Source organism: Chiloscyllium punctatum, chromosome 5, assembly GCF_047496795.1.
Source record: "Chiloscyllium punctatum isolate Juve2018m chromosome 5, sChiPun1.3, whole genome shotgun sequence".
NCBI classification, from domain to species: Eukaryota; Metazoa; Chordata; class Chondrichthyes; order Orectolobiformes; family Hemiscylliidae; genus Chiloscyllium; species Chiloscyllium punctatum.
The window spans coordinates 134,460,424-134,487,491 of record NC_092743.1 but is presented as its reverse complement, the minus strand read 5'-3'; the positions used below and the strand labels follow the sequence as shown (position 1 = coordinate 134,487,491).

Here is a 27,068-nt window from a genome sequence, read left to right as displayed (position 1 = left end):
AGTCGGTGGAGTTGTGGACAGCGAAGAAGGATGTGGCAGGTTACAGCGGGATATAGATAAGTTGCAGAGCTGGGCAGTAAAGTGGCAAACGGAATTCAATGTAGCTAAGTGTGAAGTCATTCACTTTGGTAGGAGTAACAAGAAGATGGATTACTGGGCTAATGGTAGACTACTTGGTAGTGTGGATGAGCAGAGGGATCTTGGTGTCCATGTACACAGATCTCTGAAAGTTGCCACCCAGGTAAATAGTGCTGTGAAGAAGGCATATGGTGTACTGGGCTTTATTGGTAGAGGAATTGAGTTCTGGAGTCCTGAGGTCATGTTGCAGTTGTATAAGACTCTGGTGCGGCCTCATCTGGAGTAATGTGTGCAGTTTTGGTCGCCATACTATAGGAAGGATGTGGAGGCATTGGAACGAGTGCAGAGGAGGTTTACCAGGATGTTTCCTGGCATGGTAGGAAGATCGTATGAGGAAAGGCTGAGGCACTTGGGGCTTTTCTCATTGGAGAAAAGAAGGTTTAGGGGAGATTTGATAGAGGTGTACAAGATGATTAGGGGTTTAGATAGGGTTGACAGTGAGAACCTTTTTCCGCGTATGGAGTCAGCTGTTACTAGGGGACACAGCTTTAAATTAAGGGATGGTAGGTATAGGACAGATGTTAGGGGTAGATTTTTTACTCAGCGGGTTGTGAGTTCATGGAATGCCCTGCCAGTAGCAGTGGTGGACTCTCCCTCTTTATGGTCATTTAAGCGGGCATTGGACAAGCATATGGAGGTTATTGGGCTAGTGTAGGTTAGGTAGGCTTCGGTCGGCGCAACATCGAGGGCCGAAGGGCCTGTACTGCGCTGTATTTTTCTATGTTCTATGTTCTGATGTGTTAGATTCTCTCTTGTTTGAAATGGTCATTACCTGGCATATATATGATGCAAATATTTATCAACCCAAGCGAAGCCTGGATGTTGTTCAGGTTTTGCTGCATATAGACACTGACTGTTTCAGTATAAAGAGTTATGAATAATATCAAGCATTATGTAATCATCAGCAACATCTCCACATCTGATTTTATGATAGATGGACGGTCATTAATGAAGCAGCTGAAGACAGTTGGGCTAAGGACACTACCCTGAGAAACTGGTTGCAAGCAATCATAATTATCTTCCTTTGGTGTAGGCATCACTTAACCTGATTCCTATTGACTCTAGTTTGCTAGGGCTCCCTGATGACATACTTGGCCAAATATTGTCTTGATGCCGAGGATATTTTAATCCTCATTTTTGGAATTAATCTCTTTTATCTATGTTTGCATCAAAGCTCTGTCAAGGTTAAGCACTGAGTAAAGTTGGCAGATTCTAAATTGAACATCATTGAGTACGTGTTGCTTGATAGCAGTATTAATGACCCCTTCCGTCACTGTGCTGCTGATCAAGAATCTGATGGGGTGGTAATTGGCTGTGTTTGGATTTGTGGACAGTACCTATCTGGGCAATTTAACACTTTACCTGTATTGAAACCACACTTTAATATGTTTTGCTAGAGCAATTCTTCATTGCTCTTACTGGATTTGAGGGCCCAAATCGTTTGCAGTATCTAGCACCTTGATATCATGGTATGTCATGGATTTGATTGAAGACAGGCATCTGTTATGCTGGGGACCGCAGGAGAGATTGATTACCCTTGGCAGAAGATGGTTACAAATATCACTGGACTAATAATCCAGAGGCCCAGAGTAATGCTGTTGGGGCATGGGTTAAAATCATACCACTGCAATTGGTGGGATTTAAATTCTATTAATAATCTGGAATTATGAAACTAGTCTCAGTGATAATTGTGAAACTGTCATCAATAGTCAAAAATACTCATGTGGTTCACTAATGTCCTTCAGGAAAGGAATCTGCTATGTTGACATAGTCTGGCCTACATCTGACTTCAGAGCAAGCAGCAAGATGATTAACTCCAAACTACTTTCTATAATCGCCGAACAAGCCAGTCAGTTCAAAGACACTTAGGGATAGGTAACAAATATTGGCTTTGCCATATCATCCACATCCCAAGAGAGTTTAAATGAAAAAATGTTTTAGTTTTATCTTTTGCACTGGTATGCTAGGTTCCTCTATTTTTGAGAATAGGAATGTTTATGGCATCTCCTCTTCCAAGTACTAATTGCCCACATTAGTCACTACTAGGTATGACAGGAATGCAGGGCTTCCAACTATCCTTTGAAGTACAGGTCGTTCTGCATAACACAACACCTGCGTTCCTCTGCAACCCCGTGCTATAGAATATCACTCTATAGAAGACCATGCAGTTCAAGGTTGCTATAGCTGTTCAGTAGAAAGTTTGCATTATCTAAACAGTATCCACAATTCAGCAATTGTGTTATAGCCCATTCGTGTTAACAAAACACACATTATACCAAAATGACCTGTATACTCTGAGACTAGATTAGATTACCTACAGTGAGGAAACAGGCCATTTGGCCCAACAAGTTCACACTGACCTTCCGAAGAGTAACCCACCCAGCACCATTCTCCTACCCTATATTTACCTCTGACTAATGCACCAACACCTTGGGCAATTTAGCATGACCAATTCACCTGACCTGCACATCTTTGGATTGTGGGAGTAAACCCATACAGGCATGGGGAGAATATGCAAACTCCACACATGCAGTCGCCCAAGGTGGGAGTCGAATTTGGGGATCCCTGGTGCTGTGAGACAGCAGTGCTAACCACTGAGCCACCGTGCCACCCGTTTTATATTATCTGAGAGGATGGGTGGGGTCTTAGTTTAGCAAGAAAAATGGTACCATGTATAGTGTAACACTCTCTCGGAACTATGTGAAAACAATGACTGCAGATGCTAGAAACCAGATCCTGGATTAGTGGTGTTGGAAAAGCACAGCAGTTCAGGCAGCATCCGAGGAGCAGTAAAATTGACATCTCGGGCAAAAGCCCTTCTTCAGGAATACAGGCGGAAAACCTGAAGGGTGGAGAGATAAATGTCCTACCTGCCTATCTTCTTTTCCACCTATCCACTCCACCCTCCTCCCTGACCTATCACCTTCATCCCCTCTCCCACTCACCTATTGTACTCTATAGAACATAGAACAATACAGCACAGAACAGGCCCTTCGGCCCACGATGTTGTGCCGAACTTCTAACCTAGATTAAGCACCCATCCATGTACCTATCCAAATGCCGCTTAAAGGTCGCCAATGATTCTGACTCTACCACTCCCACGGGCAGCGCATTCCATGCCCCCACCACTCTCTGGGTAAAGAACCCACCCCTGACATCTCCCCTATACCTTCCACCCTTCACCTTAAATTTATGTCCCCTTGTAATACTCTGTTGTACCCGGGGAAAAAGTTTCTGACTGTCTACTCTATCTATTCCTCTGATCATCTTATAAACCTCTATCAAGTCACCCCTCATCCTTCGCCGTTCCAACGAGAAAAGGCCGAGAACTCTCAACCTATCCTCGTACGACCTACTCTCCATTCCAGGCAACATCCTGGTAAATCTTCTCTGCACCCTCTCCAAAGCTTCCACATCTTTCCTAAAGTGAGGCGACCAGAACTGCATACAGTACTCCAACTGTGGCCTAACCAAAGTCCTGTACAGCTGCAACATCACTTCACGACTCTTGAATTCAATCCCTCTGCTAATGAACGATAATACTCCATTGGCCTTCTTACAAACTCTATCCACCTGAGTGGCAACCTTCAAAGATCTATGTACATAGACCCCAAGATCCCTCTGTTCCTCCACCTGACTAAGAGCCCTACCATTAACCCTGTATTCCGCATTCTTATTTGTTCTTCCAAAATGGACAACCTCACACTTGGCAGGGTTGAACTCCATCTGCCACTCCTCAGCCCAGCTCTGCATCATATCTAAGTCCCTCTGTAGCTGACAACAGCCCTCCTCACTGTCCACAACTCCACCTATCTTCGTATCATCTGCAAATTTACTGACCCACCCTTCGACTCCCTCATCTAAGTCATTAATAAAAATTACAAACAGCAGAGGACCCAGAACTGAACCCTGCGGAACTCCACTTGTAACTGGGCTCCAGGCTGAATATTTACCATCTATCACCACTCTCTGCCTTCGACCGGTTAGCCAGTTTTCTATCCAATTGGCCAAATTTCCCTCTATCCCATGCCTCCTGACTTTCCGCATAAGCCTACCATGGGGAACCTTATCAAATGCCTTACTAAAATCCATGTACACTACATCCACTGCTCTACCCTCATCCACATGCTTGGTCACCTCCTCGAAGAATTCAATAAGACTTGTAAGGCAAGACCTACCCTTCACAAATCCGTGCTGGCTGTCCCTAATCAAGCAGTGTCTTTCCAGATACTCGTAAATCCTATCCCTCAGTACCCTTTCCATTACTTTGCCTACCACAGAAGTAAGACTAACTGGCCTGTAATTCCCGGGGTTATCCCTATTCCCTTTTTTGAACAGGGGCACAACATTCGCTACTCTCCAGTCCCCTGGTACCACCCCCGTTGCCAGTGAAGACGAGAAGATCATTGCTAACGGTACTGCAATTTCCTCTCTTGCTTCCCACATAATCTTAGGATATATCCCGTCAGGCCCGGGGGACTTGTCTATCCTCAAGTTGTTCAAAATGTCCAACACATCTTCCTTCCTAACAGGTATCTCTTCTAGCTTAACAGTCCGTTTCACACTCTCCTCTTCAACAATACGGTCCCTCTCGTTCGTAAATACTGAAGAGAAGTACTTGTTCAAGACCTCTCCTATCTCTTCCGACTCAATACACAGTCTCCCACTACTGTCCTTGATCGGACCTACCCTCGTTCTCCCCACCCCCACCTTCCTCTTATTTATCTCTTCACCCTTCAGGCTCTCTGCCTGTATTCCTGATGAAGGGCTTTTACCCGAAACATCGATTTTACTGCTCCTCGGATGCATCCCTCGGAACTACACTGCAGTGGTTAGTCTCCAGTTTGGAGTGACTCACATCTACAATCTTTATTGAAGAGAATGCAAAGGAATAGTTGCCATCCAATTATCCACTCAAAGCTGCTTTTTTTTTAATGATCAGATTAGTTTAGATTACTTACAGTGTGGAAACAGACCCTCCAAAGAGCAACCCACCCATACCCCTACACCTAACACTACGAGCAATTTAGCATGGCCAACTCACCTAACCTGCACATTTTTGGACTGTGGCAGGAAACCGGAGCACCCGGAGGAAACCCACGCAGACACGGGGAGAATATACAAACTCCACACAGACAGTTGCCTGAGGCAGGAATTGAACCCGTGTCTCTGGCATTGTGAGGCAGCAGTGCTAACTACTATACCACCGTGCTGCTCACTAAGACTGCTTGTCTTTCAATAAGATCGTTGCTGATCTTCTACTCAGCTACTTTTTTAAAAACCTATTTAAAAAAAAGGTTTAAATAGGTAGAATGAAATGTTAACTGTAGTCTTAAATATTGTCAACAAATGTGTATCAATGATTTTCTGATAATCTTAAGGGCTTAAGGCTTCTATTGCAGCTTCTGTTACTTGCCATGATATCTCTTGGTATCTTATATATTAATGAGAGAACATTTCTCTGGCATCTTGAAGTTTTCACAACCATGATAGTTAATATTTACAACAGTAACTTGGGACAGTTAGTTTTTTTTTGTTTAGTTAGTAATCTTAAAACTCTTCATTGTGATCCTAGAACATATTTTCAGTGGATTCTTCCTGAGGCTGATTCTCGTTTAGCATTTTTAGTTTGAGAGGATCAGCAAGTGACTTCTTTCAGAACTTTCCCAGTACCACTTTGTAATCGTTCAAAGAGAGTACGCAAATGTCTCCAGGATGCTTGGCTGTTTTTGATAATGTGTCCATTCCTGTGGTTGGTGCCTCATTGTTAATACACACAACTTGAGGAACATGCTGCAGCTTTGAGGAAAGCTCTCTATAATAGTTGAAGAATAATATAAAAGTATTAATGTTAATGTTTAATGAGTCATTTATAATAAAAACATATATGTCCCTCCTTATACCAGATCACTTAGGAGGTAGCTCTACATATGTTGAACAGCTACTGCTGAGAAGACAGCTGAAGCCACAACCAGGAGAGCTGAACAGAAATTCTGAGTGTGGCCAGGAGACCAGGTACTACTTAGGTGAAAAAGTAGTTGAGAGAATGGGAAAGGGAAGACAGAAACATGAAAATTGTTAGCTCAGCAGAAAGTTGGTAAGACAGAATTATGACACCTGGTAAAGATGAGCAGATGATTCTGAAATGTTTGGTGTAGCAGGAGAGCTGGTAAATATATAAAACTCATCAGGAAATTATGGCAATGATTTAAAACAGATAATCGCAGAAATTTAAATGATGGGGTTAAGGCAACCTCCATCTTGTGAAAATTCTGTACCTGGAATATTTGACCAGGATTTTACAGATGGATGCCAAACAGGTTAGACCATATTCTCTCATTGTCATCTGCAGACTGCTTTGTTTTGGCAATTTTATTTGGGCAATTTGTGCATTTAGATACTCTTTCTCCCTTCCAAGATATTTAACAATGTATTCTGATTTGTGCAATGTTTTCTGGAGCTGTCTGAAACTCACCAGGATCAACAAGAGGAGAAAACAGCAGAGATGGCTCAATCAAACTGACAGGCTAGAAAGCCTTTAAATGCTAAATCAAGACAACTGCAAGCTTGCCTAGTTGAAAGGTTTTTGCCAACAGAACTTGTTCTGACAGTATGCTTACATCACTTAAGGGTATAGCCAATATCTTGAATCTTCGCTGCAGTATTAAAGCAGCTTAAGCAGATTTTTACCTTTAGCCAACTCCAATTAAATGAGCAACACCAGTAGTTGCTTTTTTTCTCGAGTGCCTGTTGCTCCAAAGGAAAGAAGATGGACACAGAGCTCCAGCTCCAAATAGACAATAATTCGAACACAGGATCTGCTTTCTGAACAGTGCCTCAGGACACTCAGACTTTCACAGCAGTACAGGTCTACGATAACATCCTTGTTGTGAGCCAGACAGGCAAATATTGCCAGTGGCTATCATGCTGAAGTTGCATTCCTTTGCTCCTTGTTAGTCTGAAAGGATCTGCTGATGAGAATTCCAAGAATTCTGCCATCTGTTACACACAAATCTCCTGTGTATCTCCTAGGTCACCGATTCCACGTTTTTCATACCTTTCAATCATTTTGTTATTTGAGGCTAGTCAAATTAAGAGATCTTTTGAATTTGCTTTAGTGACCAGCTTTCTAAAGGTACAGGGAATCATTGATTTCCACATGAGTGCAACCACTCGTGTATCAGACAGCCCTACAACAGACTCTTACTGCTACAGTTCAGATAATCTGGATGTGTGAAGGCAGAACAATGCAAACCTAATCTCCCCTTCCACCCAATCATATAATAAAAATCTGTTTCATTTACTGGTCATCCTCTGTTGTGGGCATACCATTTTCACCATGAGTGGTAGCTATTTGATAGATGAGAGATAAGAATGGAGACTGAAAGTAAAGATATTATTTCAATATCATTTTTAAAGACATTGCAAAAGTGGATTTTGTTGTAAGGCTCCATTTATTATAAACGCTGCCATTAGATACACAAAATGCTTGGTAATGGAATGGCAATTGCCTGGTACAAAGATGTCATTGCCCATATAATCACAGTGTAGAGTGGAGTCAAGTGCTTGAGCATTTGTTCACTGAAATGAACAGATATTTCACCTCCTGCTGGGATGATCATTAAAAACATTTCAATATGAAATTCTGAACTATGAAAGGAGTTCTTGGAAGGTTAATTTAAAACAATAATGCCCTGATTTTACTGAGACTCCTTCCCTGTGTTTCAGGTGCTGTAAATACTGACTGGAAAGGAGCCAGTTTCACATGGCTGCTTGTGTGTGTGTGAGTGATTGCCTATCAGATTAATGGGTTTCTGCTGTCTGTGTGTCTAGCAAAGCTTTTCCTGTCGTATATTGCCCGATCAATCTCAATATGTAATCTGACCGCCAAAGGGGGAAAAAATCTCTGTAAAGCTTGGGAATTTCAATAAAACCTAAAAGACTGACTTTTCCCCAAGATTTTTTTCGTGTTTGTTGATGGCTGTGGGAGGCTTTCATTTTAACTGAGGAAAACTTGTCACAGCAAACAGTTTAAATGACGGCACATGTGCAAGTGCATCCTGGCAAAATAAGTTGTATTACAATGGAGTGATGTCACCAGCCGGTCTGCATAAGCACAGGGGCCGATGCCCATCTTTCTGTTCAGGCCAATTATTTTGTTATAAATACCCAAGTGAATACCCTGTAATAAAAACAAAATCACTTAACAGGTCAAGCAGCATCTATGGGTGAAACAGATGTAAGGTCATCAATCTGAAACATTGATCCCTTTTCCCTCCATGATGTCAGTCCAATTGGGTATCTCCAACATCTGAAAGCATTTTGTTCCTGTACAAGTGAATACCTTCGTAGAACTAAACAAAACCTTCCTTTTCATCAAGCTAGATCTGTGGCTACAACCGCGCTGTGAGAATCTGCTTGTTTACCTACTCTGACAGCTGCGGTGCTCATGGCTAACCTCCTTTGACTTTGGGGTTCATCGGGGAATCTTCCAAGGAGTGGCCCAAATGCACCTGTTTGACAGCAGAGTTGATCGAGCAGGAGGCAGTATGTGGGGATCTAACTGTGGGTGGGGATGGGTGAATAGCAGTAGACCACATTGAGCAGAATGCCATTCTCCATATCCATTCATTATTCTTCTTGCGAAAAGTCCGCATGGAGGGTTTTGTTTTTGCTGCGCTGAACTGACAAAATAAAGCTTTTCTCCATTCTGTTTAGAGTGACAGAATAAATGTGTAGATCATTAGCCCGGGCCAGCAACTACTGTGCTCACTGTTGGACATAATTCTAAAGAATGCCATTGGCACACCCACTATGATTGTGTCACATGGACTTGTGGGCAGAACCACTTAGGGTCTCGAAGCAGTGAAGCCTGACGTCTGGTCCCCTTGAGTCTCTGTAACAGTATAAATTATATCAATATAACTTGCAACTTGTTGCTATGTGCAAGGAACTATATCTTATTGACAAGAAGAGATTTTTTTTCTGGTTGGTCCAGGAAGCCATATCACAAATAATGCAACACCTGATGGGAATAAGAAAGTTTCATTTAATCAACAAGTTGTGAAAGTTTTACATTTTACAAGACAGACAGCAAGATCTGTCAAGGAAGGGCAATTACCTGGACGTCTTATCACTGGACTATTAATCCAGAGACCTAAAAGATGTTCTGGGGAGCCTGGTTCAAATTCTACCATGGCAGAAGGTGGGATTTGAAATCAATTTTTTAAAAAAAATCTGGAATTAATGGTTTCATGGTTATCATTAAACACTTATTGTCAGAAAAATATTTCTACATCTGTTCTTTAGGATGTTCTTTAGGAAAGGAACCTGCTGTCCTTATCTAGTCTGGCCTACATGTAACACTACCCAGAACAATGGGGTTGACTCTCAGTTGCATTTAGGGATGGAGAATAAATGCTGGTCTAGCCAGTGACCCCCCACATGATCCTGTGAATGAATTAAAAATATATATTTAAAAAGGAAGATCAAAGCCCCTTAGAGAATGAGACTGAGGAAGTAATATTGGGGAACCAGGAATTGACAGAGGAGTTGAAAACTTCTTTGCATCAGTCTTCACAATAGAAGACACCAATGGCATTGCAAACAAAGGGCAAAAGGTGAAGAGAAGATAATTATCACTAGGGAAACTAGTGGAGCTAAGGCCTGATAAGCCCCTTTAGATGTGATGGGAAACATCCTAGAGGAAATAGCTTCAGAGATGGTGGATGAACTAGCAGTATTTGTTTAAGAATCCTTAGGTTCTAGAAAGTCCAAGAGGATTGGAAAACTGCCAATGCAATACCTTTTATTTTAAAGAGGGAAGGGGCAAAGAAAAGTAATTGTAAACCAATTAACTTAACGTCAGTTTTTGGAAAAAACATTAGAGTCTGTTATAAAGTAGAGCAATATAGTGGGACATTTAGAAATACATGATATGATTAAACAGAGTCAGTGTGACTTTGTGATAGGAAATCATTTACTACAATTCTTTTGAGGAGGTAACAAGCAGGATGGCTAAAGGGGAAGCAGTGGATATTTTTGGATTTTCAGAAGGCTTTTGGTAATGTACAACATATTAGGCTACTTAATGAAACAAGAGCCCACGATGTTGAGGATGGTACATAAGTTTGGACAGAGGATTGGCTAACTAATGGAAGTCAGAGAATTGGGACAAAGGAGCCATTTTCAGTATGGGTTCCATATGCTGTTTTTAGTTTCTACACGTAGTAATCCAGGTTATTTTCATGATTTGGCGATGCTGGTGTTGGACTGGGGTGTACAAAGTTAAAAATCACACAACACCAGGTTATAGTCCAACAGGTTTAATTGGAAGCACACTAGCTTTTGGAGCGACGCTCCTTCATCAGGTGATAGTGGAGGGCTCGTTCGTAACAGAATTTACAGCAAAAATTTACAGTGTGATGTAACTGAAATTATACATTGAAAAATTGATTGTTAAGCCTTTCATCTGTTAGAATACACCTCTTTTAGTTTCACCTCTTTCTTGTGTAAATCATGAAACCTTTTTTTAAAGTTGCATTCTCGGGTTAGCTGTTAACAATGGTGATAGCTAGACAATATGTTGAAGGTGTTGGCCCCTGTGTTCTCTGTCTATGCCATGATGTTTAGATTGATTCTAATCTAAAAAGTGAGATAACAGAGTTTTACATAAGTTCAGAGTTCTACATGAATGCATGCAGTTTTTGAGCAAAGTACAATGCAACTCTGCAAGTACAAATTCACCCCACAAAATATATGTGTGCATGTGGGTCTTTGTCTGTCTGTGTGTGTGTGTCTGTCTGGGGTGGGGGTTGTGTGTGTGAGAAAGTGTGTGTGTGTGTGTAGTGAGTGCAGTGTCTTAAGTCTGTGAGGGGGTGCATGTAGGAGTGTGTGTCTATAAGGGTGTGTGTTGGTGTCTGTGTCGCTTTTGTGTGTTCCTGTGTTCGTGTGTATGTGAGAGTGTGTTCGTGTGTATGTGAGAGTGTGTGTGTGTAGGAATATTTGTGTGTGTGTATAGTGCAATGGTGGTCACCTGTAATGTGACATGAACCCAAGGTCCCAGTTGAGGCCCTCCCTATGGGTACCGAACTTAGCTATCAGCCTCTGCTCGGCCACTTTTCTTTGCTGCCTGTCCCGAAGTCCACCTTGGAGGATGGTCACCCGAAGGTTCGAGGCTGAATGTCCTGGACCACTGAAGTCCGCTGAAGATGTTACCTAGTAAGGTAACAAAACATCTGGAAACGAACCTTCCAGCTCAGCGAGCAAACCTACATCCAAAACCTCAACCTGAGCTACAAATCTTCTCAAAACTCATTAAACTGTATTTCACAAAATGTGGAAATAATATTTACAAGCATAGATACAAAAATAATTGAGGCATAAGATCTTCACGAGAAGATGTAACAAAACAGAAATCTTGTATTTGTCGATGTGAATATTAGCATTTGTTGCTCATCCCAAATCGCTCTTGAATCAAATTCCCTGATCAACCATTGCAAACAGGAGTTAAGAGTGAATCACATTGCTGGAGATCTGGAATTATGTCAGGCTGACTGGAATCAGATGGTTTTCTTTACAACAAAAGATGACCAATAGTTTTGTGGTCACCATTACTACTGATGAGCTTTCTGTTCCATATTTATTAATTAAATCTAAACAACATCAGCTGCCTGTTGGGATTTAAACCCTTTGTCCCCATAGCATTAGTCTGGGCTCTGGACTATTATTAATCAAGTGACATTGCCATTACCTGACCATATCCCTTGACCATATCCCTTTAGACAATATATTCAGGATATTAGATTAGCGTTATTAATTACAAATGATACATTCAGCCATTATTATGTTCACTGCATAGCAAATTACAGGTAAAGCAGTCTTACAATGACATCAGTGCAATTTCTGTCTGCCTTTTACACGTTGTGACGTAGACATCAGAGTTTTTTAAATTCATTCATGGAATGTGCGTGTTACTGACTAGGCCACCATTTATTGTCCATTCTAGAGGGCATTTAAGAGTTAACCACATTGCTTGGGTCTGGAATCATGTGTAGGCCAGACCAGGTAAGAGATTGCAATTTCCTACCCTTAGGATATTAATAAACCAGATGGGTACTTTTCTGACAATTGATAATGGATTCACTACTTCATTTATGTTATTCAATCCATTGTATCATGGTATTCAGGATAAAATAAATACAATAAGCTGTTGTGCTTTGATACCTAAATGTTTAAGTGAAATAACTTCTTTAAAGGTGTTTGAAAACAGCCTGAGAAGTAGTAAATAAAATAAGTATTCAAAGACTATATTGGTTTATGTTTCAGTAAGAACAAAATTCTGCACAATAAACTGACCACCAACGCTAACAGCAATACTATAAGCATTTTTAAAATGATTAACTATTACTGAGTTTTGTTTCATTAAGTGCTTTCTTTTATTAGGTCAGTGAGCTCCCAGAAGGACTGAATACCCTTATGACAGAAGGGAGTGAAAACTTCAGCTTGGGTCAGAGACAACTTTTCTGCATCGCTAGAGCCCTTATCAAGAAATCAAAAATTATTGTTATGGATGAAGCAACAGCATCTGTTGACATGGAAACTGATGCAGCTTTTCAAACTGTAAGAAAAAAATTAAATATTGCATGCAATTTCATAAAGCCAAGTTATTTATGACTGGATGTTACTTTTAAAAATGTTTTGTTGCAAAATTCTGTTAATTACCTAATAAACTTCCAGTTTCTTATTCCTAATGAAGAGTTTATGCTTGAAACGTAGACTCTGCTGCTCCTCGGATGCTGCCTGACCAGCTGTGCTTTTCCAGTGCCACACTTTTTGACTCTGATCTGCAGTCCTTGCTTTCTTCCAATTTTATGTCTATGATGTGTTGTAGATATAGTTTATTGTAAGTTTTGCAGTAATTTAAGTCACCAGTGCGTGTTGATGCTTTTGTTTTTGTTCTTCATTTACCTAATAATGCAAGATCTCTGCAACATTTATTCTGAAAATGTGCATGTGTTTTGGGTAACAGCAAGATAATATAATATAAGTACAAATGCTCAACAGATCAGGCAATATCTGTTGAGAGAGAAACAGTGAATGTTTCAAGTGGGGATCTTTTGCTTGGACTGGAAAATGTTATAGTTGTAACATGTTTTAAACAAGTACAAGTACCCTGTAAATGTGTATACATGGAATTAATACCAAATAACAGTAACATTTAACATTGTAGTCATGAAAATGGTTCATTTTGTTTCAGTAAGATATTTTTGTTTGTTTGTAGTGGCGAATTATTGGCTAAAACCTTTCTGTAATTTAATATGGAATCAATTAGGATGTATTGTTTTATTGAGTTATATCAAGCAGTTGATTACTAGAAAATGATCCATAATCAATGATTCTAGTTCCAAAATAAGTACACATTTTAAGAATATTATTCCTGCCATTCTCTTCCTTGCCTAGTCTTCAAGTAAAATGGAAAGACTGATTACAGTTTAGCCATTTTTCAGAAAAATAAGTTAGTGATAAAGTAATTGACTATTATATAGATCAAGATTACATATTGAAGAACATCTGTGGTAGCGTCAAGTAACTCTGCTTAGAATGGTGCTCAGCATAGGAAAGCAAAAATTTCATGTAGCTTGTGCATTTGGTTTCTTCTCTAGGTTATTCATACGGCATTCACAAACAGTACAGTGCTTATTATTGCTCATCGTATACGTACTATTATGGATTGCAAGAGAGTTCTAGTTATGGAACAAGGAAGGATTGTAGAAGATGGGGACCCACAGACCCTGCAACACAATGATGGTTTGTTTGCTAAATTAGTGAAGGCAGCCAAATGATGAATACATAACATGACTGCTGATACATTGCATGTATTTTTGTTTTCAAAGTACTGTACAGTGACAAGTAAAAGCAAAAGGGTTTCCTGCCAAAATAAGGTATTCTATGGAATAGAAAACATGAATTTTTAAGGCACTTTATTATTCTTTGATTCCAAAGTAATGTCATAATTTAACTTTTGCTGTTTTTTGGAAAGTGTTGCATCAAGTTTCCAACTATATAATATTGTCCATTAAGAATTCTTGATTTTTTAAATTTAAAAGTATTGTAAATTGTCTTCATTAAAAGACTGAAATGTGTGTAGATATGGGACTGAATTTATTTGTTTTCATGACATTTCCTAAAATGAACATTGTAAAATTGGTTGCCAAGCACTGGATATCACTGAGAAATTGATAAAAGTCTAACTTTTTTTAAGAAACTGTCAATGGGTAACTTTTCTGTAAATTTTAGAGACAAGTAAAGATAAAATCTCTTAAATTTAAAACTGATTTTTTTTATATACCTAGGAAAATGAGTGTATTACCTTTAAAAAGCATTAATTAAAAAGCAACCAGATAGCAAACGTGACACGAGTTGATGCTTATTGTTTTAATAAACTATGAATTGCCAACATTGTTTAAGATTTACGCCAATTTTTAATATATGGTCAAAAGCAAATATTATAAAAGCCTGTCATTTCACTGGACTTTATTTGCACTCAAATTCAAAGTCAAATGAGCTCCCTTTCGTGAGATCTACTCTATGTATAATCTGCTAGGACCCCTCTATTGCTGTCTACCACAAACCTACTACTGGGCCATACATGCGTTGGGATTCCTAGAGTTATCAGCAATATTTTAAATATAACCGAAGCCATTTGCTCAATGTGCAAGTCATCCTGTGAGATAATGGCTCTGGCTATCCGGTTCAGGTTTGATTTGGAGATGCCGGTGTTGGACTGGGGTGCACAAAGTTACAAATCACACAACACCAGGTTATAGTCCAACTGATGGTTGGACAACCATCAGGTGGACAATCACCTTACGAAGGAGCGGTGCTCCGAGAGCTAGTGCTTCCAATTAAACCTGTTGGACTATAACCTGCTGTTGTGAGATTTGTAACTGTATTCAGGTTTGTCACTGTATATTTTATTCAGTCACATGTATATAAATATATACACACAGCTCACATTTTTGGATGCATGCACATTTATATAGATATGACAGAACCTAAAGTGGTAATATGGCCTGTCATGTCTGTGGTTACACTGTGCAAGAACGTGGTACACTGTTTCACTTCCCTGTCTGTTAGCCAGATACTTGCCATTTTTCACTTCACAAACTTACCTAATTCTATTTTGAACACCTTGAGTGAATCTGACTCCATCACGCCACAGGCAATGCATTCCAAATCTAACAAGGTGCTGTGTATTTTTTTCCCACATGTCACTATTGCTTCTTTCACCAGTCTCATTAAATTGCTATCCTCTGATTTTTCTCTCGTTTGTCAATATCTCCTCCATCTACGTTCCATCTGATTTTCCAAACACAAAGAAACATTATTAGAACATTACATATCTGTGAATAATATCAGACAGTTACTTCACACTGGCTCGCATCCAGATACCTGCCTCTTCACCCTGCTCCAACAACACAGTCTCTGCTGACTGGGCCACGTACACTGCATGTTAGAGAGGAAGCTCCCGAAAGACCTACCTACGGGGAACTGCCCTCCAGCAAGAGAGCACAGGGGTGGCCCCATCTTTGTTTCAAAGATGTCTGCAATTATGAAGTCACTGAACATGAGTGTCAAGAGGTGGGAGAACGTTTCGAGCGATCGCTCTTGCTGGAGGCTGGAATTACGCGGAGGTCTGAAAAGAGGCGATGAGAAGCTGAGGCTTGCTGCTGAAGAAAAGAGCACCCACTGATAAAACAGTACCAGGACAACACCAGAGGACAGCGCCTTCAAGTGCAGTCACTGCAGCCGAGACTGCCACTCTTGTGTGGGCCTCTACAGCCATGATAGACGCTGCTCTACCAACAAAGATTGACGCAAGACTTGCCAGGCACCGATCCATGGTCTCATGAGATTACGGATGCCACCACCACTTCACACAAGCTTCAAGAACAATCTTCAGTTTCTCATAATACAGTAAATATTCCTGCTGGCCTAAAAATCACAACTTTCTACTATCCATTTCCCTTTAGAAAGAGATCATTGAATCTGCTTCCACTACCTATGAGCTTAAATATGGTTACTGATTCTTCAACCAGTGAAATTTCTTCTTCTTTAGTCTTATCAAAATTCTTCATGATTCAAATACTGCAATCTCACCTTTTACTTCCTCTGTCATAAGAACAATACTAGCTGTCCCTTTTCTCATGACTGAAGGTCTTTATTTTTAGTACCATTTTAGTAAATCTCCTTTTTATCCTCTAAGGCCTTGACATTCCTTCTAAATTGTCGTGGTGAGAATTCAATACAATACTCCAGCTCTGACCTTTCCAGTAATTTTCTAAAGTCACAATGTTGGATCAGAATCCTGACCTCATGACACCAATCATCGATTTTGGGGGAGGCGAGCAGGAATTAAGATGGGAGCTCACCCACTTGTTTAATTCAGTTATCTTGTTGAGGCAATTATAAATTCTAAATATATGTTTATTTCAAATTTGCATTCTATCTACTTGTGGAAGTAATTCTACAGGTAGATAAGGGTAGGTCAGGAGGTTTAAAAATTTAAGGTTGTTTCTAAATAGTTAGAAGCAGCAGTTGGTACAGCACCAACAGTTTGGGATAACTTTCAGTGAGAAAGAGAGAGAGGAGCACCAGCTGTAGCTTTGAAAGCATGGTGGGTGAGGAAGCTTGGTGCTGCTGTAGCTCTGAAATTGGCTGAATCAACTGTCCACAACGGCAAGAACAGAGAAAACTTTACTCAATGGCATTAGTATACAGGAAAACACAACTACTTACAGCTGTTAGAAGTTTAGTACCTTTTTGGACTGCATTTATGTACTGACAGTTAAATCTTTGTGATATTGTGGCTAGGAAAGATTAACTTCAATTGCTTTGGAGGCCATTTGCTGGTAGTCACACTGAAGGTGGCCATGACTGTGGCATAGGCACTTTTTAGGCTGAAACTCCTTTTAAACAGTTGAGACTGGTGGTGACATAAACAGGTAGACTTTAAATCAGGTTTTAAACTAATGAGAGTTTAAATTTTTGAAACCCAAAAATGCTTGGGAATTGTCACTCTACAATTATTCTACCTCACTTGGGTAATGAGCTGGAAATCAAACCCTACTAATCCTGGAGTCCTCAAAAAGTTAAAGATTTATTAAAGTTCTCAGATTCCCCAGTTCACCTGTTTTTCATACCCAGCTTGGCAAAAAAACCTGCACCAGGTTTCTGTTATTAATTACTATTTGTGACAAATGAATAGACTCTAAATGAATGTAAATAATTATGAACTAAATGTACATATTCAAACAACTTGACATTAAAGAAAAAAGGAGGCGATTCAATGGTCCCTGTACATAGGCCTGTCAGGTTCTGCTGGCTTTTGATTCTCTTTCTCCAGATTTTTAAAATTGTTTGTAGAAGTTACAGGGTATCTGGTTCATACTTCTAAAGTTTCTGACTTATTGTTTAAGAGCCACAGCTTATAAAAATTGGCAAGAGGAACAAACTGGTTATCATCAAGCTTAAGGTGCTTTGTACTGCTAGAGAAAAGAGACCGCTTCTGATGCAGAGATCAGATATCTTTCTGACAATCTCATTCATATCTCCAAGTCTGTCATGCGGAACCATGTGGAACACGTTGCTGAAATCCATATTACAACGTCCACTGCTTGCCTTCATCGATGTTCTTTTGAGTTTATTTTTGAAGAAGTGACAATCAAGTTAGTAAGTCTCTATTTCCCATGCACAAAGCCCTGTTGACTATCTCTAATCAGTCCTTGCCTTTCCAAATTCATGTCGATAAGGTTTAAAATGGCAGAGAGTACTCCCAATGGAATGCGCCTTCTGCAGTTGTTATGGACTAGGCCAGACCACTCCAAACGTTCTTGAGCAGGCATTCCAGACCAGAACTTTGCAACTTGTTTTGGTAAGTGTACAGTGAAAATTACCCAGAGTGAGGTAGCTAGGTTGACTACCAAGTTTTAAAACAGACAAAATGTATTCACAAGATTACACAATGAAACACAAAGAACAGAATAAAGCACCCCTACAGAAGTCCATCTATCCATCTATTATGCTGTTCTGAATATACACAACAGTTTCAATAAGCAAACCCTCTTGAAAAACAGTACAAATGGAACAAATGCTTACAGGTTGAAGTTAGAAGGGCAGAAGGAGAGACAGAGACAGAGCCTGTTTTCACATAACTCACTGTTGAACTTCCAATTAGTTCTGGACCGAACTGACCTGCTAGAGAGCTGACTGCTCCCCTTTCATTATACAAGTCACTTCTAAAACACAACCACTTTGGCCTAAAGTCTCATCTGTTTACATATAAACAAAAAGGCCTCTTAATATCTTTTAATCTCTGTACCAAACCAGTCTAATTGGCACCAGGAGCATTTTATTACCCCTCTGGAAAAAAATCAAGGACACAGTATCCTTGAGAAAAGGAACAGCTTTTAGAAAGAAAAAGACCAACTTTGTGACAAGTTCCCCCTTAAGAAAAAAAGAACCATCAATACCAAAAGATGGCTTCATTATTAAAACCCTTCAAAACCTGGTTAGTAGTATAAACACACATATATACTATGCTAATTATAGACATGCATAACCACATGCAAATTCAGGCCATGGCACACCTGCCACCAAATTCCTCCATATCTCATTCAAATCTCAATAACACATCAGTAACCATGTTTTCACGATTTGCCACATGTACAATTGTCAAATTGAATGGCTTCAACAACAAGCTTCATCTAAACAGTCTGGCTTTTTGTCCTTAAATTTTTCCAGAAATGTCAATGGGTTATGATCAGTGTATAGGATTGTCTCAGATGCGTTGCTGGTAATATAAACACTGAAATGTAGTAATGCTAACACCAAGCTCAAAGTCTCTTTCTCCACCGTTGAATATTTTTGTTGATGAATGTTGAACTTCTTGGAAAAATACTTCTATTCCCTCGTCATCCTCCTGTAGGAGCACCGCACTGCACTGACACCCACATCACTGGCATCAAAAGCCATCTTGAAAGGCTTTGTGTAATCCGGGGTGGCTAATACTGGGGCAGTGGTTAACACTGTTTTTAGGCTGTCAGATGCCTTTTGACAGTCCTCTGTTCACTGAAACATCTTTCCCTTTTTTAACAATTCAGTGAATGGAGCAGCTACACTGGTAAAGTTCAGCACAAACTTGCGGTAAAATCCACTCAATCCCAGGATCCGTTATATTGCTTTTTTCATCAACAGTGAGGGAATTGCCCAATTACTTTCGTTTTTGCATCCCATGGGGCCATTTGTCCATGTCCAATAAGATGGCCCCGGCTTTGGCAAAATCACTTTTAGCTAGGTTTACACCAAGCCTGCCTTATGAAGTGGATTGAACAAGTCCGATAAATGCTGTAAATGTTCCTTCCATGAGTGACTAAAAATCACCAGGTCATTTATATACACCACATAGTTGTGTTTTCCAGCAATGACCTTATTAATCAGTCTCTGAAAAATGGCTGGAGTGTTTTTCGTAGCGAATGGCATGACTTTGAACTGATATAATCCATTTGGAGTTACAAAACCTGAAATTGCCATTACTGTCTCTGACAGAGGTACTTGCCAGTAGCCTCTGAGCAAGTCCAACTTAGAAATGTAAGTTGCTTATCCCACCTTTTCAACACAGTCCTCCACCCATGGAATTGGATATGTGTCAGTCTTTGTAACAGCGCTGACTTTGACTTTGTGATTGTCCACACATAACCATTGGGTACCATCTGGCTTTGGCACCATGACTACAGGTGAGCTCCAGTCACTGTAACTCACTGCCATCTTGGAGCATGCGCTCTATTGCCTTCTGAACCTGTGCCAACTTTAGAGGGTTATGCCAGTAAGGATGTTGCTTAATCAGAACAGCATCTCCTATATCTACATCATGCACAATTAGGTTAGTACTTCCCAGTTTATTTCCACATATCTCCCCATGTGATAGTAATAACTCTTTCAGGTCCTTTTGATTTTCTTGTGGGAGGTAACTCAATAATTTATCACAATTTTTGACAACTTCCTCTTGTCCAGTTTGATTTGAGGAATGTCCAAATCAGAATCATCTGAATTTCGTTCTTCCTTCTGTGCGGTAATCATTAACACCTTCTCGTCTTGTTTTCCTTCCCTATCAAAATACCTTTTGAGTATATTCACATGACATACTCTGTGAGATTTCTTCCTGTCTGGAGTCCTTATCAAGTAGTTCACCTCACACAATTTCTTCTCAATTTGATACAGTCCACTAAATCTTGCTTTTAAAGGCTCACCTGTTACTGGAAATAACATCAACACCTTATCCCATTTGCAAAATTGTGAGTTTGTGATTTCTTATCTGCTTCCTGCTTCATTGAATGCTGTGATACTTTTAAAAGCTGTCTAGCCAACTCTCCAGCTCTATTTAATTGTTCTCTAAAATTTGACACACAACCCAAATGGTTGGTCTCTGAATTCTGACTTATTAATTTCTCCTTGCTCAATTTTAACAGTCCTCTTACTCCATGCCCCAAAATTAATTCAATGGACTGAATTTGGTCGATTCATTTGGTGCATGTCTGATCGCAAAAAGTACAAATGGAACTCCCTTACCCCAATCATCTGGATAATCCTGACCATAAGCCCTTAACATGGTCTGTAGTATTTGATGCCATTTCTCTAGCAATCCCTGTGTTTCTGGTAGGTTTGAATTACTTTATTCCCAAGTTATCCATAACCTCCTTGGATGTGAAGTTAGATCCCTGATATGACTGGATCTCTAGTGGTGGTCCGTATCTAGTTAAAAAAAATTAAGTAATTCTTCTACTACCCTTTTAGGTGTGATGTTGCATAATGGTGTTGCCTCTGGAAATCTAGTTGACATATCCATTATTATGAATAAATACTTATTTCCACTTTTTGTTTGAAGTAGGGGACCTATGCAATCAATAAAGACTCTTGTGAAAGGTTCCTCAAATGCTGGAATTGGTATTAAAGGTGCAGGTTTTATTACTGCCTGTGGTTTTCTGATTAGCTGACATGTATGACATGTCTGGCAAAATTCAACTATATCCTTGTGTAGTCCAGGCCAGTAAAAGTGTCTTTATATTTTAGCCTGTGTTTTCCACACCCTGAAAATGACCTCCAGGTGGTAGCTCATGTGCCACTCACAGCAGCTCCTTTCTATGTCCTACTGGCAATACAATTTGATGAATCTCTGCCCATTTCTCATCTGCTTGACTGTGTGATGGTCTCTATTTTCTCATTAAGACATCATTTGTTAAGTAATAACACACAGGGATGCATTCACTCTCTGTAAATATCTTTTGATACAACTGTTTTAAAAGTTCTCATCTTTCTGCTGTAATTCAATGAGCTTAGCAGAGCTGATTGATACATGTATGTTTACCTATTTGCTCCTTCTCTGCCCCCTTATCTGGTTTTTTAAAAATCTTGGATAAAGCCATGTCAGCTTCCTTATCTGTGCCTTTTGAACTCTCCTGCTTCAACTTGTGCCTCTGTGATCTTGTGATCACACAATCTGGGAAAATTCCTGGATAAACATCCTCCACTTCTTCAGTTGCCTGTGTCTCCACTGGCTTTCAACTAGAGACAAGTAGTGGTTATAGGGGATTCTATAATTAGGGGGACAGATAGTATCCTTTGCAAGCCGGATCGGGAGTCTTGCATGGTGTGTTGCCTGCCCGGTGCCAGGGTGCGAGACATCTCTGACCGGCTTGAAAGGATATTGGAGCGGGAGGGGGAGGATCCAGTTGTTGTGGTCCACGTTGGTACCAACAACATTGGCAAGACTAGGGTGGAGGACCTGTTTGGGCATTACGAAGCACTAGGCAGGAAATTGAAGCACAGGTCCTCAAGGGTCATAATCTCCGGATTACTGCCCGAGCCACGTGCCAATTGGCATAGGGACAAGAAAATTAGGCAAGTAAACACGTGGCTAAGGGATTGGTGTGGGAAAGAGGGATTCCACTTCATAGGGCATTGGCATCAGTTTTGGAACAGGGGGGATCTGTACCGTTGGGACGGTCTCCACCTGAACCGATCAGGTACCAATGTTCTAGCGAAGAGGATAAATAGGGTGGTCAGTAGGACTTTAAACTTCTGAGTTGGGGGGAAGGGAAAGTGAAAGCGACAGGGAGTATGGAGGTAAATGGAAAGATAAGCAGCAGGATAGCATGTTTCCAGGCGGATTTAAAATTGAGGCAGACTGAGAATGCAGAAAAAAGCAAGGATAACTTAGGACATATGACTTCCAACATCTCTAATGATAAGGAAGTTAGCATTAAGGCACTTTACCTGAATGCTCGTAGCATTCATAACAAAGCCGATGAACTAATGGCACAGATAATAGTGAATGATTATGATGTAGTAGGCATCACAGAGACTTGGTTACAGGGGGGTCAGGACTGGCAGTTAAACCTCCATGGTTTTTCAACTTATCGAAAAGACAGAGAGGTGGGCAGAGGGGGTGGGGTTGCCTTGTTAGTTAAGAACAAAATTAAATCTATGGTATTGAATGACATAGCATCGGATGATGTGGAGTCTGTGTGGGTGGAATTGAGGAACCACAAAGGCAAAAAAAACATAATTGGAGTTGTGTATAGACCTCCTAACAGTGGTCAGGACCAGGGACGCAACATGTACCGGGAAATAGAGAAGGCATGTCAGAAAGGCAAGGTTACATTGATCATGGGAGACTTCAATATGCAGGTGGACTGGGTAAATAATGTTGCTAGTGGATCTAAAGAAAGGGAATTCATGGAATGCTTACAGGATGGCTTTTTGGAACAGCTTGTCATGGAGCCCACAAGAGAGCAGGCTATTCTGGACCTAGTGCTTTGCAATGAACCAGACTCTATAAAAGATCTTAAAGTAAGGGAACCCTTAGGAAGTAGCGACCATAATATGGTAGAGTTCAGTCTGGAGTTTGAATGGGAGAAGGCAAAATCGGATGTAATGGTGTTACAGTTGAATAAAGGTAATTATGAGGGCATGAGAGAGGAACTGACTAAAATAGACTGGAAGCAGAGGCTAACCGGGAAGACAGTAGAGCAAAAACGGCAGGAGTTTGTAGGTATAATTGAGGACACTGTACAGAGGTTCATTCCCAAGAAAAGAAAGATTAACCGGGGAGGGATTAGACAACCTTGGCTGACAAAGGAAGTCAGGAAATGTATTAAAGAAAAAGAGAGATCCTATAAAGTGGCTAAGAACAGTGGGAAATCAGAAGATTGGGAAGGATACAAAAGCAAACAGAGGATAACAAAGAGTGTAATAAGAAATGAGAGGATCAAATATGAAGGTAGGCTAGCCAGTAATATTAGAAATAATAGTAAAAGTTTCTTTCAGTACATAAGAAACAAACGACAGGCAAAAGTAGACATTGGGCCACTTCAAACTGATGCAGGAAGCCTAGTGATGGGCGATAAGGAAATAGCAGGAGAACTTAAGTACTTTGCGTCAGTTTTCACAGTGGAAGACATGAGTAATATCCCCAAAATTAAAGGGTGTCACGGGGCTGAGTTGAGTATGGTTGCCATTACGAAAGAGATAGTGCTAGAAAAGTTAAAAAGTCTTAAAATTGATAAATCTCCTGGCCCCGATGGGATACACCCTAGAGTTCTGAGAGAGGTGGCTGAGGCATTGGTTGAGATCTTTCAAGAGTCACTGGAGTCAGGAAAGGTCCCGGATGATTGGAAGATGGCTGTTGTAACCCCCTTGTTCAAGAAAGGATCAAGGCAAAAGATGGAAAATTATAGGCCAATCAGCTTAACCTCGGTTGTTGGTAAAATTCTAGAATCCATCATTAAGGATGAGGTTTCTAAATTCTTGGAAGAGCAGAGTCTGATTAGAACAAGTCAACATGGATTTAGTAAAGGGAGGTCATGCCTGACAAATCTGTTGGAATTTTTTGAAGAGGTAACAAGTAGGTTAGACCAGGGAAACCCAGTGGATATGGTCTATCTAGACTTTCAAAAGGCCTTTGATAAGGTGCCACATGGGAGGCTGCTGAGCAAGGTGAGGGCCCATGGTGTTCGAGGTGAGCTGCTGGGATGGATTGAGGATTGGCTGTCTAACAGAAAGCAGAGAGTTGGGATAAAAGGTTCTTTTTCAGAATGGCAGCCGGTGACGAGCGGTGTCCCGCAGGGTTCGGTGCTGGGGCCACAGCTGTTCGCATTATATATTAATGATTTGGATGAGGGAACCGGCGGCATTCTAGCGAAGTTTGCCGATGATATGAAGTTAGGTGAACAGGCAGGTAGTACTGAATAAGTGGGGAGGCTACAGAAGGATCTAGACAGGTTGGGAGAGTGGTCCAGGAAATGGCTGATGGAATTTAACGTGAGCAAGTGCGAGGTCTTGCACTTTGGCAAAAAGAATAAAAGCATGGACTACTTTCTAAATGGTGAGAAAATTAATAAAGCCAAAGCACAAAGGGATCTGGGAGTGCTAGTCGAGGATTCTCTAAAGGTAAACATGCAGGTTGAGTCTGTGATTAAGAAAGCGAATGCAATGTTGTCTCATCTCAAGAGGGTTGGAATATAGAAGCAGAGATGTACTACTAAGACTTTATAAAGCTCTGGTTAGGCCCCATTTGGAGTACTGTGTCCAGTTTTGGTCCCCACACCTCAGGAAGGACATACTGGCACTGGAACGTGTCCAGCGGAGATTCACACGGATGATCCCTGGAATGACAGGTCTAGCATATGAGGAACGGCTGAGGATACTGGGATTGTATTCGTTGGAGTTTAGAAGATTAAGGGGAGACTTAATAGAGACGTACAAAATAATACATGGCTTGGAAAAGGTGAATGCTAGGAAATTGTTTCCGTTAGACGAGGAGACGAGGACCCGTGGACACAGCCTTAGAATTAGAGGGGGTTATTTCAGAACAGAAATGCGGAGACATTTCTTCAGCCAGAGAGTGGTGGGCCTGTGGAATTCACTGCCACGGAGTGCAGTGGAAGCCGGGACGCTAAATGTCTTCAAGGCGGAGATTGATAGATTCTTGTTGTCTAGAGGAATTAAGGGCTACGGGGAGAACGCTGGTAAGTGGAGCTGAAATGCGCATCAGCCATGATTGAATGGCGGAGTGGACTCGATGGGCCGAATGGCCTTACTTCCACTCCTATGTCTTATGGTCTTATAGAGTAGGCAGCGTGCCTACCAGTGAATCAGCTATATCATTTGCAAGGACAATTTTTTTTCCTGGAGCTAAGAGTTTGTCCAGTATTCCTACCACACATTCTCCACTCTGGACTCTATATGCATCACTTTACATAATTGAACACTTTTTGTCTCACCATGAATTCTTGTTACTAGTACCTTTTCTGGCAATAGATTCTCAGGAGTATGTATCTCCTCATTCCTCAGCATTACAGACTTAGAAGATTCTGTGTCCCTTAACCTGCTACTCCTGGTCTACGTGAATAAACTTTACCCTTGCATGCATATTTTTTAAGCAGATCTGGCACTTCCTCCTTAATCAACCTCTGATCATCTTGAATATTCTGAGGCAATTGTCTCACTTCCCTTGTGCTTTTTGTCACGTAACCACCAAAACACCTAGGCTTGTCAGGTTCTTTCTGGCTTTCTCCTAGCCCACCAACACTGTGATTTTGTGTGGCCCACTTTATTACAATGAAAACACTAACTTCTTTGTACCCCTCATAGGGTTTATTTTTTATCCTGTGGTAAGTTACCCTTATGATCTTCATTGAGACCTACGTTTCCCTTTCCACGTGAGGATTTCTCTGCCCCAGTTTCTATCACTCATGGGCTGCAATTGATTCTGGAAGCCAGTGTTTTATGGACCAACTCATGATAATCAGCCGCTTCAGCTGCTAAACTTGCCATTTTAACTCTCTGCTCATCCACATGAGTTTGCAATACTTTCTCGCTAAGATTACCTTCAGCCTTTATCTAGGTGCTAGGTTGACCGACAGATTTTAAAACAGACAAAAACTTATTCACAAGATTACACAATGAAACACAAAGAACAGAATAAAGAACCCCTACAGAACTCAGTCTATCCAAACTAGATTTAATTATTTTGTCCCGAATATACAAAACAGTCCCAATAAGCAAACCCTCTTGAAAAACAGTATAAATGGAACAAATGCTTACAGGTTGAAGTTAGAAGGGCAGAAGGAGAGAGAGAGCCTGTTTTCATAGAGCTCACTGGTGAACTCCCAACCAGTTCTGGACTGAACTGAACTGCTAGAGAGCAAACCACTCCCCTTTTATTATACAGATCACTTCTAAAACATAACCACTTTGGCCTGAGGTCGCATCTGTTTACATATGTTGGCACAAACAACACAGGCAATGGAAGGAGGACCTGTTTGAGGAGTATCAAGCACGAGGAAGGAAATTGAAGAACAGGTCCTCGAGGGTCATAATCTCTAGATTACTGCCCATGCCATGTGTTAATTGGCACAGGGATAAGAAAAGTAGGGAAGTAAACATGTGGCCAAGAGATTGGTGTGGGAAAGAGGGATTCCATTTCACGGGACATTGGCATCAGTTTTGGAACCAGGGCAATCTGTACTGATAGGTTCAGGTGGAGACCGTCCTATCTGGAACCAGTGTTCTGGCAAAAAAGATAAATAAGATGGTCACTAGGACTTTAAACTTGTGAGTCAGGGGAAGGGAAAGGCAAAGCAACAGCGAGCATGGAGTCAAGTAGAAAGATAGGCAACACGTTAGCATGTGCGTAGGGTTTAAGTTTGAGGCAGTCTAGGAATGAAGCAAAAAGGAAGGCTTAGGACATATAGTCAGAGGTAATGGATATCATGAGGATAAGAAAATTAGCATTAAGGTGTTATACCTGAATACTCGTAGTATTTGTTGCAAAGTAGATGAATTAATAGCACAAATGATCATGAATGATT

General features: G+C 40.7%; 1 protein-coding gene across 7 annotated transcripts in view; it reads left to right on the top strand.

The window, feature by feature from the left end:
• LOC140477463 (ATP-binding cassette sub-family C member 9-like) overlaps positions 1-14,601 on the top strand; it is a 154,399-nt gene extending 139,798 nt beyond the window's left edge. For 6 of the 7 annotated variants that reach the window (XM_072571401.1, XM_072571399.1, XM_072571398.1 and 3 more), the window contains exons 30-31: positions 12,583-12,759; positions 13,803-14,601. In XM_072571401.1, the coding sequence (XP_072427502.1) occupies positions 12,583-12,759; positions 13,803-13,982 (357 nt within the window). In that variant the 3' untranslated portion in view covers positions 13,983-14,601. Of the gene's footprint in view, positions 1-6,044; positions 6,154-12,582; positions 12,760-13,802 lie in introns of those variants that run through there. The other variant, XR_011960740.1, reaches the window with a different exon arrangement.
• Positions 14,602-27,068: the final 12,467 nt, after the last annotated feature.